This window comes from Perognathus longimembris, chromosome 28 (genome assembly GCF_023159225.1).
Source record: "Perognathus longimembris pacificus isolate PPM17 chromosome 28, ASM2315922v1, whole genome shotgun sequence".
Classification (NCBI taxonomy): domain Eukaryota; kingdom Metazoa; phylum Chordata; class Mammalia; order Rodentia; family Heteromyidae; genus Perognathus; species Perognathus longimembris.
Window position 1 is genome coordinate 3,136,424 of NC_063188.1, and position 12,523 is coordinate 3,148,946.

The 12,523-nt window shown below is 49.3% G+C and overlaps 1 protein-coding gene across 5 annotated transcripts in view; it reads right to left on the minus strand.

Annotated features, from left to right (window-relative positions):
* Nucleotides 1-926: 926 nt before the first annotated feature.
* Mtmr1 (myotubularin related protein 1) overlaps nucleotides 927-12,523 on the minus strand; it is a 61,083-nt gene continuing 49,486 nt past the window's right edge. For all 5 annotated transcript variants that reach the window (XM_048335715.1, XM_048335713.1, XM_048335712.1 and 2 more), the window contains 4 exons: nucleotides 11,943-12,035; nucleotides 9,027-9,140; nucleotides 7,358-7,534; nucleotides 927-3,139 (listed from right to left, as the gene is read on the minus strand). In XM_048335715.1, coding sequence (XP_048191672.1) covers nucleotides 2,975-3,139; nucleotides 7,358-7,534; nucleotides 9,027-9,140; nucleotides 11,943-12,035 — 549 coding nt within the window. In that variant the 3' untranslated portion in view covers nucleotides 927-2,974. The remainder of the gene's footprint in view (nucleotides 3,140-7,357; nucleotides 7,535-9,026; nucleotides 9,141-11,942; nucleotides 12,036-12,523) is intronic.

The window sequence follows — 12,523 nt, forward strand, 5'->3', positions numbered from 1 at the left end:
ACGCGCTCCCCCCACAGCACCCAGCCCTTCACGCTGGCCGCTGGCCACGCTGCTTCCAACCCCACGCCGCTGTGGTGTCCTCAGAGCAAGCAGGACTCTCCATCCATGCGGCCGGTGTGCAGCTGTTTCAGGCAGAGAAAGCGGAGCAGCACCAGGGCCCTGCACCTGTCACTCGGAGCCGTGTGCACTGCGAGTGGCCTGTTTGGGATCAAGTCCCAGTAGTCCTGGGAACTGGGAAGACAGCTGGACTTAACTACTGTGAACAAGCTGCACACAGTCCAGACTGTGTTGGAGGGCTTTTATGGTGACATTATGAGCAGTTAATTTATTTATTTACTTTGTACTAAATTAGGCTTGTCCTGAAACCCAACCAAGGCCATTATGTCAGTCCTGTGCAAAAGTTCTATCCAGCTAGCACCTTTTCAGACTTTACTGGTGGGGTCCCTGCGGGGGAGGTGGCCCAAGGCGGCATCTCTGCCCGCGACAGCAAGTGTCTTGCTCACTCTGCAGGGAGTCACATGCAGAAGTTGAGCAACCTTCCATCCTTAGGTCAGGGTGGGCTTGAGGAGCGTGGGGCGGTCACCCAGGACTTTGTATCTCAGAAAGACTGTACAACTGGCCCTAGAAATTAGCCCTCGGCAATTGCACACCAAGGCCCCACGGCTGCTCCCTGGGTGTGTCCAGCGCCCCTCAAGGTTACATTTGAGGTGCACTGCAGACGTAATGTCAGGCCACTGGTGAGTTCCTGCTCAAACAGGCAAGACTTATAAAAATATACAGCTGTCATTTAGTAAACAAATCACACATGGGCGCTTCACCTGCTCTAGGTGGGGTTGGCACAGTGAACATTAGTACATTACATATTACTAATTTTCCTCAAGGGGTAAATGAAATGACTTTAAAGGAGAGACAACAAGAAGACCAGGGAGCTCTAACATATTTTTAATTAGAGATTGAAATACAGTGCATCAGATGGGGCAAATACAGTATTGTACCAGGTTTTTTTTTTTTTTTTTTAGAAACCTGAACTTTAAAGGTTTTACATTCTAGTACACTTAAATAAAACAAAAAAAGAATTTCTTAGATAACAAAACTATACTTCAAGTTGTTTTAGAAACAGTTCTGTGCTTGGAACATACAAAGGGAAGTGCTCTGTTGTGCTTCAAATGGAGTTTGTAGGGCCCCTCTCTGCGGGCAGGGAGCGTGTGGCCGGGCCGGAAGGCCACCACAGAGCAAGCCCCCAGGAAACAGCTGACCTGCACGACCTAGTGTAGTTGGAAGACTAAAGGATACTTCTGGAGGAAAACCATTTTTGAAAAATCAGCGTACGAATGGATACTAGTTTATACATTCACTGTTCTTCTTGTTGTTTGGGGGAGGGGGACAGATTCTGCGACATAGCTCAGGCTAGCCTGGAACTCAGTAGCCTCCAATTTCTACCTCGCGAGTGCAAGGGCTGCCATTACGCGTATGCATCAACATGCCTGGCACTTCTGCATTCATAAACAATACTTCTGCATATGTTGGGACCATGAGTCAAAAAGCTAATATGAATTAAATTAGGGTTTAGAAACAGATTCCCCCATAGGATAAAAATGGAGAATTGATTTTAGGTTATCAAAGAAGCTCGAATAAATATGTCTAGTATCTTACAGAAGTATAATCTTCTATAAGAATCAGACAGTTCCAAGTTGAAAAAAAAACAGCTATTTTCTACACATTTGGCTGTAGAAAACTTCCTTAAGAATATGTCTTCAAAAATAAGGTCGATATGTAAGCCTGTGCATGGCATCCTGCGATTTGACCCCGCACAGGGAGGACGCAGTGCAGCCCCCGCGAGCTCCAGAGGGCCGCCTGGCTTGGTGGAGCTTGATGCAGTGTCCAGGAGCGTCACTCCAGCAAGCACTGACGCAATGGCAGAGCTCCAAGTGATCAGATGAAGGTGCAAAACCGCAGGGGGCCTGAGCGGCCAGGGCTGGCTCAGAACCAAGGAAAGGGAGGCCTCTAGCTTCTCAAAGCAGAGCATGGCCAGCAGTCACACGTCAATCAAGGGAAGTGGGTGGGCAGGCACGGAACAGGTGCAATCACGCTCGCTTTGCTCCAATGCCTGCTACCTTACGGGAGGGAGGGCGCCAGGTCCCAGTGCCTGCAACAACTGACACATCGCCCTTTGAACGAGGTGTCTCCAAGAGAGGCCAGCACCTGTGTAGAAGCTCGAGTCCTCAGTTTACCTACAGAAAAGCCAGAGGACTGAGCACACCTAGTTCGGGTCATCCATCGGGAATCCAGGGCCACCCCAGGAGGCAAGTACCAGCCTTAGCGTGAGGGCAACCACCCAGGCCGCTCAAGTGAGCACACCCCAAGCCTCGTTTGCAATGTACCACAGAAAAGCTAGCATGGGTGTTGGGAGGGAATTGCTCCCACAGTACAGTGAAGCACATACCGCCTCAGGGGACTATTCTAAACATAAAAAAAGACATAGGAAAATAAACGTATGTTTCTCTTTTTTTAAAAAATACCTTATATGTACACAACAGTAATTGGTACTGGAAGAGCCCTGGCACGAAGAGAATTGGAGACTCAGTGGCGATGGTCTGTTTCCTCCAAATATTCCATTTAAAAACCCTTTGCAGATTGGGGCAAAGGGCTGAGGGCAGCCACCGGCGCGGTGTGCAAGCGCGTGGTTCGTGTGTAAGGGAGGACTGGAGTGGGAGAGAAACGGGTGACATGGTAAGCGTTGCATTCCCCTCGCGGTGGCTGTGGCAGGCAGCTCCCGCTGGGGCTGTGGACACGAGGGGACACAGGCTGCTCACGACACAAAATGCACTTTCCCACGTGGAAGCTGTCACTAGCCACACGCATGGTCCCTGGGCCTAAGATCACAAGCGACAGCCACAAGAGCGACGACGGCCAGGTCCCTGAGCCACTGGGAAGACAGAGAAGCAGCAGGACGGCCCACGGCCGGTCCCGCCCGTCACACGGAAGTGTGCACAGGAGTGGCCGAATGCGAGGGCGAGGAGCCGCGCTCGGACGACGACGAGACGGCGCGCGCCGCCACTTCCCGCTGCAGGTCCTCCACCCGCTTCTGCAGCTCGGCCTTCACCGCCAGCAGCTCCTTCAGATTCTGGTGGATTGGCATCTGGTGGAAGCAGACCCGACGCTGTGTTAGCAGCGGCTGTGACAACACTGGGCCATCAATACCCCCAGGCTGCCACCCCGTCCGTGGGCCCCAGGGGTACGCAGGGCACGAGAGGGCAGTGGGCGGCCTTCCTCATCCTCTCTCTCTCTCTGTTTTGGTCTTTCTCTCTGTCGCTCTGTTTCCATCAATCAGTCTGTCTGGCTCTCTGTCCTGGGTCTTGAACTCAGAACCTAGCTGCTGTCCCTGGGCTTTGCTTACTCAACACTAGCAGTCTAGCACTTGAGCCGCAGCCCCGCTTGCGGCCTTTGGCTGCTTCCCTCCCACTTAGGCTGGCTTCACAGCACACTTCCCAAGTCCCAGCCTCCGGAGGGCTAGGACGGCAGCGTTCCGGGTGGGGCCACCGGGCTAGCCCTGCTGTCTTTGCTGCAGCTCCTGCGCCCAGGGCAATGAATGTACAAGGCAGGCAACGTGGCCAGGCGTCCATCTCAGCCCACGAGCAGCTTGTGAAACACTGCCACTGGCCGACAGCAGTTTGCCCAAGTCAGCGCAGTGCAGCTGAAGAGGTTCGTGCCCTTGGCGGGGGGGGGGGGGGGGGGCACCTCCTTGGGGAGAGCAGCCACGTGTTCTAACATTCTGCAGTCCTTCACCCAATTCTCATTCAAGCCCGCAGGTGGGGGCGATAACAAGTGCGCCCCCCCCCCCCCCGCAGCACTCCAGGGGCCAGTTCACCAGCCAACCACGGCTCCTCTGCACCCACCAGACCCGGCCGGCCCAGAGCTGCCGGTTCCCTCAGGGCGCTTGCTGCTGGGGGTGAAGCCTCCAGCGGCTCCTTCCCCCACCCTGACACTCATGTCTGACCTTGGCCTCTAGGCCGCAGCTCGTCTCTCAGCAAGCCTAGTCTCTGCTTCCTCACACACTTAGACTGCATCATCATGAACGCCACTGACAATCCTCCCTCCTGGAAGGCCAACAAGAGAGCAGAAGCCGGGCAGAGGAGGAAGGACCGAGCGAAGGCAACAGGTGCCCCCAACACTAAAGGTACTTAATCCCCAGCACTGAGAAGGCCCAGGAAGAAGGGAGGGGCCAGCGAGGTCAGGCTTGCACAGCAAAGGCTGCTCCCAAAGGCCATGGCGAGCTGAAGCACGGCTCTGCGCTGTCCTTTAAAGGCTAGCTGCGGGTGCTCTTGTCTGTGAGGCCGTTTGATTCCACGGACACAAGGGAACACTGTGATCAAGCTGCCATACACACCACACACACCCATCACACACACTCACAGATGTGCACACACATACAGCCATACATGCCTATGTGCATACACGCCCACAAAGCACACACACACACGCACACACACACACGCACGCACGCGCACACAGTGCACAGCCTTAGGAGCAGAGCATGTAAGGGAACAAAGGGCTGCTCAAATGGGCCACTGTCACCTGCCAGCCTCAGGCGGCTCTTGTGTATGTATCTCACGTAGCAGTTCTGCTTGCAACCCAGCAAATACACACCTGAAGGAACAGCAAGCCCTGAAGCGGAACTACGCACTGCAGCTAGAGAAACGAATGCCATGGGTGCTCATGCGTCCTAGCATGGAAGGCACAAAGCAAGAGGGCACCAAGTGGGCACCACTGGCCGTGATCCGAAGGGTGTGCACAGGGAGCCTGTTTCGCAGCGGGTGGTGCCGGCCTCTGAGAAAGGAGGCTCAGTGGACCTGAACCGCGCCTCTCCTCCTGTCTTGCCTCACCCACATCACTCCCTTGCACCAGCACAATTCCACACCACGTGCCCCGACGCCTTCTACACAACACCCTCCATCTCATCCAGCCTAGTGCTGCCAGAGGGAACATTCTAGAACACCCACCTGGTCCTGTCATGTAAATGCCCACTCATCCCCCTAGCATCAGCCCACTCTCCCCAACACACTGCGTGCCATCACGTAGGAGGGATCTCCTCTGTGTCAGCTGCATTTAGCATAAAGCTGAGCACTGTAGAGAGAGCACAGGAAGCTGGAGCAGACACTCGGCCTGCACTCGTGTCACACCTGTGTCCCTCGTGAAGCTCTGTACTTGGCTCCACCCCGGGAGCCGGCCACTGCCAGAGTGGGGAGCAGCCTGCAACTCCATGCACCGGGCAGCAAGGTCCCGGGTGAGGTGCAGCCAGAACCACCGTGGGAGCACACTCTGCTTACGCCTGGCCCAGTCGGCCCAGGTTAACAAACACACTTCATACCACATGGAGGTTTCACACAAGATTGGGTCCCTGTCCCCCCAAATCTGCAATGGAGAGGAAGCCAGATGACCACCAGGTGGGGGCTGCGGCACTCACTGGTGAAAGGAACCAGTTCTGTTGAGGTGATCACAGCCTGAGGGCTACCCCTGTGCTTGACCCTTGTGCCCACCCTTCTAGGCACGTTGCTTCAGGTGTGTTGCACGCAAGGCCTGGGCAGGGACAGGGGGTGGCTTCCACAGGGGCAGAGAAACCTTGTTAAAGCAAAGGCAGTCAGTTTCTATATTCTACTAACGTTAAAGACACTCCAGAAAATGTGGTCTTTTGAATCACTTGCACAACTACCTGTCTAAGGGATTTAAATAAAGCAGTGATTTCTGAGCACTCTACAAGCCTCCCTTGCTAACAAAGAAGAGCAAACAGAAGCTGCTCACGAAAAACACTTAACCAAGTGTCTGCACAGGGCAGACTTCCATGAGAACAAGCAGGAAGCTGCTAGAAGCAGGGCCTGGCTTCGGCTCCTGGGGAAGGCTGATTCTATGTGCTGAACAGTACATGGAGCCCATGTGTAGCACTCTGCACAAGGCAAGCACGGTCACACCTGGACTCCTCCATGGCGGAAAAGAGACCACAGATGGCGGGCAATGGGACACTTTCATCCTGGGCCTAGCTCAGAGAAGAGGATGAGTACTGGGCCCAGAAGATACTCCCAAGGTCCTCGGTGGCTTAGTGTGGGCTACAGGGGGAGGGCGCAGAGAATGCAGGAAGGCCAGGTGAGGCAGCTGCCGGCAGTGGGCCAAACATGGCTGACGGAGCTTATAGATGAGTGGACACGAGTGCGCTTTCCAGGCCAAGGAAAGGTCAGTGCAGTGCCAGTGGCCCTCAAAGCACCAGAGCTGGGCAATTGCAAAGGCAAAGGAGGAATCTGGACTTCCCTGCTTAGTGGCTTTTGGGGATGAAACAGGGCTTGTGAAGATCCTGGGTGAGAGGCAAGGTAGAGAAGGAAGAGGAGAGAACAGAAGAATGGCAGCTTTCTGTATCCTCGCTTACAACAAGTAGGGTTCAGTGGTCCTGGTAGCTGCTCATTAAACCCTCAGAGCACCCATGGATGAGGGCTGCAGGGGTCTTCTTCCTCCTTGGACCACCAGGCGGAGGGCATTGGAGGTGGGCAGCAGGGCCACATTAAGAGCAGGAACACTAACTGGTGGTGCGTGCCTCATAGCCAGAGCTCAGCCCGAGTGCAGAAAGCAGGTCCACACTTGGCTGACTGGCCCAACTACGCATCATGCTCTGTTATCCACCCCTGTTACTTTATTTATTTTTTTTTTTGCCAGTCCTGGGCCTTGGACTCAGGGCCTGAGCACGGTCCCTGGCTTCTTTCCGCTCAAGGCTAGCACTCTGCCACGTGAGCCACAGCGCCGCTTCTGGCCGTTTTCTGTATATGTGGTGCTGGGGAATCGAACCTAGGGCCTCGTGTATCCGAGGCAGGCACTCTTGCCACTAGGCTATATCCCCAGCCCCCACCCCTGTTATTGTTACTGTGAAGTAACGTGGCAGGGCAGGGCAAACCACGCCCCTTCTCCACAGGGGCTCCAGCTCTAGGACCTGCTGTCTTAGCAGATTCTTGAAGCAAACCCCTACATGCTCCTCACAGGCTTTCCCACGGCTTCCGCATGCATCGCAGTTAGAACAGCTACTGTTCCACCCACAGTACTTCCCAGTACTTTCTAAAACGAAGAGCCAAATATAGTAAGACATGCTACTTCCTCTCCCCCTCCCCGCCCCCTTCTTTGGTGCAAGGGAGATACTTAAAACGTGGAATCTTAACCCAGCACTGAGGTGGTCATGTGGGATGAACCTATGGGAACATGACCCTGGCAAAGGAAGAAGACTATGAATATGGTAGCACTGCCATGCACACATTTTTACCACACTTGCGTCACTGGGAGAGAGAGCTGCACCCTTAGGACAGGAAGAAAAACAAAAGGATACCTGTGGTCTCATCCGGGGATTCCATCGTACGTAATAGTTTACCCATAACTCCAAATGACTTAGACTCGCAACAGGATATAAAACGTGGTTTTCATAATTCACAAAGAAGGGATTCAAAAATTCATCTAGCTGGCTATTGATATATGACCATAACGATACAGTCTTTGTATATATATCCTGAAAAGCAAAACAGGAATACGTTGAAATAAACTTTTCATCAGAGCCTCCAGAATCAATGCTGCATGAAAAATGAGTTGAATAAGTAATGAGTGCAAAGACTGAGAAATGCATGAAATGTACTGAGCCCCACGACCATCACCCACTCTGCATGATTTCAAGCTGTCTTGGTTGCTGCCCTGAGAAAACATATTACTGAAGTGTGGCAACATCTGGCAAATGTGTCTGTCGGAAGGTGGAATAAGAACTTTTGAACACTCATTAAGATGAAACGGTGCAGTAATAACAATTAGATATTTTATATAATGAGGAATGTGGGTAGAATTTACAGGTAAGAGGCCTTGCAAGCTAGCTGTGGGGTGGAGGCAGGAAGAGTGTTGAGTTCAAGGCCAGCCAGAACAGGCAAGGTAAGTGAGACCCTATCTTAAAACCAAAGTAAAGAACAAGGGTGTGGCTCAATTGATAGCGCACTTGCCTAGGAAGTACAAAATTCTGGGTTCAATCCTCAATACTGAAAAAAAAAATCCCTCATAATGGAAAACCTTGTCTATTGGCAGGAAAATACATCATGGTGGCAGGCTGCAGAGGCTTCATATACAAGTATATTTCATTAGATCTTCCTATCAGTTTTACTGTACACGTTGAGCAAAGCTACAATTATTTGTATTACTCATCTGAATGAAAACACTTAATCTATGAGCATGGTGCAGTATGGTTAGGGCAGACGAATAGGAAACAATGGATCTGACTATGAAAATTGAAGAAACAATGAGGTCAACTGAATGTTCTACCATTCTGTTGCTACAGGACTGTTTATTGCTACAAGCTGACTTCCCACAGGAACATTCAAGACTGACTATTTCACTTTTTATTTTTTGTTGGTCATGGGGCTTGAACTCAGGGCCTGGGTGCTGCCCCTGAGCATTTCTATTCAAGCTAGCACACTCTACCACATGAACCACATTTCCACTTTTGGCTTTGGTGGTGACTAATTGGACACAAAGAGACTCATGAACATTTTGCCCACACTGGCTTCCAAATGTGATCCTCAGATATCAGCCTCCTGAGAAATTAGGATTATAGGCCTGGCTCAAGAGCTTTTTTTTTAAGAAAAAGAATAACAAATTTCCTCCTCCTACTAAAAAATAAGTAAAGTCATATTTTATTGAACTGCATTCCATTGCTAGGATTGTTTTAAATTCCTTTACTGAGGTGAAATTCGTATACCATAAAATATATTCTTCACTTATTCTCTTGTGTTATGGTTAACAGGATTCCCTTACAATGGACTGCAAGATGTGAATTCTGTCCTGCTCCTTAGATGCAGAGGTTTGTTGGTCCTACCTACTATAAGGTAGAAGGCTTGTACTACACATACATTCTGGGGTTGCTAGAAACCTGGGGCAGGCCTCCCGATTCCACATAGCAGCAGGACTTCAAGCGGCCCTGGCTGGGAAAGGAGCCCGAGCCATGAAGGAAGCAGGATACTTACTTCTTTGAGCCGCTGTTGCTCACAATTGCACAGAAAGGTCCCAAAGAGACAGCTGTAAAGGTGATCCAAAATGGTAATCAAGAATAGTTCATTAAACTCGAACGCTGAAGGAAACTTCAATGGAGAGAAAAATATAACGTTTAGTCTAATTTTAAAATTAATATCACTTATTTGTGAAAGGCAAACTATACATTGCAACGATGTCATATTAAAAGGAAGAGTTAGCCTAATAACAATCTAAAGTTTCAAGCCCAACTGATAGATGTGGCTGAGAAATAAACAAAGGCAACGAAATTTCTCATGCAATTAAATGCTTAAAATTTTATGCAGCTTGTACTTCTCAAATGGTAAAACAGAACCCACAGTTACCCTTCTTCCAGAAACATCTAGAAAGCTGGATATAGTATATAAACCAAATGCTTTCAGATTTTGGAGACACAGGACTGGGACTCCAAGAACAGGGAAGTAAATGAGAGGATCACTATTATCTTAGCTGGTTCATTTGAAAATCTTTAATTCACTATATTAGCAGAGTGAGAAAGAAAGCCCAAAGGATCCTCTCAATTGTTTTAAGTAGTTCATACTGGGTTTTTGCAGAACTTCAATGAAGACTGTTAGCATTGACAGTAGGTTTTAGCCAGAAGCTACCATTTAGTAGCTAGGAGACTGTAAATGATAATAAACAACCCAACAGCAGACACATACTGAGTGCCCACCAGGCACCAGAATCCTAATTTGAAACACAGTGAAATATTGATTACATGTTGAAAGAAGCAAAGAGAACTAGAGGAAAATCAAACATAACTGTCTAGCATATATGTTTTTTTTCTGTCCGTTGTGGGACTTGAACCTTGCACCTAGGTGCTGTCCTTGAGCTCTTCAGCTCAAGGCTAGTGCTCTACCACTTGAGCCACAGTGCCACTTCTGGTTTTCTGGTGGTTAATTGGAGATAAGAGTCTCACATGCTTTCCTGCCCGGCCTGGCTTTGAACTGCGATCCTGGGCTGGGGATATGGTCTCGTGGCAAGAGTGCTTGTGTCGCATACATGAGGCCCTGGGTTCAATTCCCCAGCACCACATATACAGAAAACGGCCAGAAGTGGCGCTGTGGCTCAAGTGGCAGAGTGCTAGCCTTGAGCAAAAAGAAGCCAGGGACGGTGCTCAGGCCCTGAGTACAAGCCCCAGGACTGGACAAAAAAACAAAACAAAACACCTTTGCTGTGACTTGCCTAAACCTGTGCTAATTATTCCCTATGAGGGAGACCACAGAGTCCATATTCCTTTGGGTCTGTCTCACTTCACTTAGTATAATTTTTTCCAAGTCTTTCCATTTCCTTACGACTGGGGCAATGTCATTCTTTCTTATAGAGGCATAAAATTCCAGTGTGTATATGTACCACATTTTCCTGATCCATTCGTCTACTGAGGGGCATCTGGGTTGGTTCCATATTCTAGCTATGACTTATTGAGCTGCGATGAACAGCAGAGGATCACAAGAGCCCAATAGCTATACCCTTATGAACACATAAGATGATGCTAAGTGAAATGAACTCCATATTATGGAAACAATTGTTATATCACTGTTGTAACTACTTTCAACGTGCTATGTGTAACCGTAGCTTCTATTATTGATGACCCTCTTGTATCCCCTTCCTGCACTGTCTCTGTATCTTATCTGAGTATATTGGAAACTGTGTATACTGGTATTAGAACTAGGAAATTGAAAGGGAATACCAAAATCAAGAGACACAGGGTAAAAAGACAAACGACTACAAAAGGAATACTTGCAAAACTGTTTGGTGTAAATGAACTGAACAACTCATGGCGGGGGGGGGGGGGGAAACGGAAAGGGGGAGGAGGGAGGGGGGAATGAGGGAGGAGGTAACAAACAGTACAAGAAATGTACCCAATGCCTAACGTATGAAACTGTAACCTCTCTGTACATCAGTTTGACAATAAAAATTAAAAAAACAAACCTGAACTGCGATCCTCAGATCTCATCAGCCTACTGAGTAGCTAGCATTACAGGTGTGAGCCACCAGCACCTGGCTTAGCATATATGCATTTAAATTAGTACATATTAAGGTCCTATTCTCAGGCTAGGAATATAGCTGCAGGGTGGACCGTTTGCCTACCTCAGGAGGGTGAGGACAACTTTGATCTCTAACACCACAAAAACATCAACCAAAAGAACTTCCCACTCATGGTGAGTTTTCATAATATCATGAATAATCCTGATAGTCAGGTGTGGGGGCCGTGTCATGGTGCAGAATGTGGACATTCTGGGATTCTTCAGTCTGACTCCATTTACTAGCCATTCAGCCACGTCCCATTTCTAAAGTATGTCCAAATGTAAGATTAAGGACTTGGCAGTTAAGGAGACTGACAAAAATGGAGCAGAGGGCTGGGGATATAGCCTAGTGGCAAGAGTGCCTGCCTCGGATACACGAAGCCCTAGGTTCGATTCCCCAGCACCACATATACAGAAAATGGCCAGAAGCGGCGCTGTGGCTCAAGTGGCGGAGTGCTAGCCTTGAGCAAAAAGAAGCCAGGGACGGTGCTCAGGCCCTGAGTCCAAGGCCCAGGACTGGCCAAAAAAAAAAAAAAAAAAAATGGAGCAGAAGCATAACTGACTGAGAAGTAGAGTCTTACATTGTTCACCTTATGGACAACATAGTTAACAAAAGCCATTTGCAGAGGGAAAGTAACTTTCGGTGTGAAATTGGTTCTATCTGTTGCCATTTCTATTTTTAAGTGAATTACAATGACATCGTATTAACTAACAAGAAGTCATATTCTACATCCATACAAACACTCATTTTGAATGGAACAGCAATGAACGTTTAGCTAATTTTGGCAGCAAGATATATTTGAGCCCAAGATGACACAGGTCAGAAACACACTTGAAATCTCTCACCTGTCTTGTCATTTGCCAAACACAATCAATAAACTGAAGAAATATAGGGGATCGGTCAGCATCCGCATGGTTGTCATTGCCATGGCCCACTCGCTGAGAAGACACAAACGTTAAGTATCATGTATGTTCCTATATGATCAAAAGTCAGTTCAGCTACTCAGAACTCTGAGATCTGAGAATCACGGTGAGAAGCCAGTCTAGGCAGGAAAGTCCATGATATGACCTTTCTTCTTTGTTTTTGGTGCCAGTTCTGGGGCTTGAACTCATGGCCTGTGCGCGGTCCCTGAGCTTCTTTGCCTCAAAGCTAGCCATCTACCACTCTAGTCACAGAGTCACCTGCAGCCTTTTCAGTGTAGCTTATTGGAAATAAGAGTGTTACGAACTTTCCTGCCCAGGCTGGCTTCAAACTGTGATCCCCACATCTCAGCATCCTGAGCAGCTAGGATTACAGGTGTGAGCCACTAGTGCCCAGCTGAGATTCTTATTTCTAACCATCAAAAAGCTGGAGGTGGAGCTGGGAGTATGGCCTAGTGGTACAGTGCTTGCCTCACATACATGAAGCCCTGGGTTTGATTCCTCAG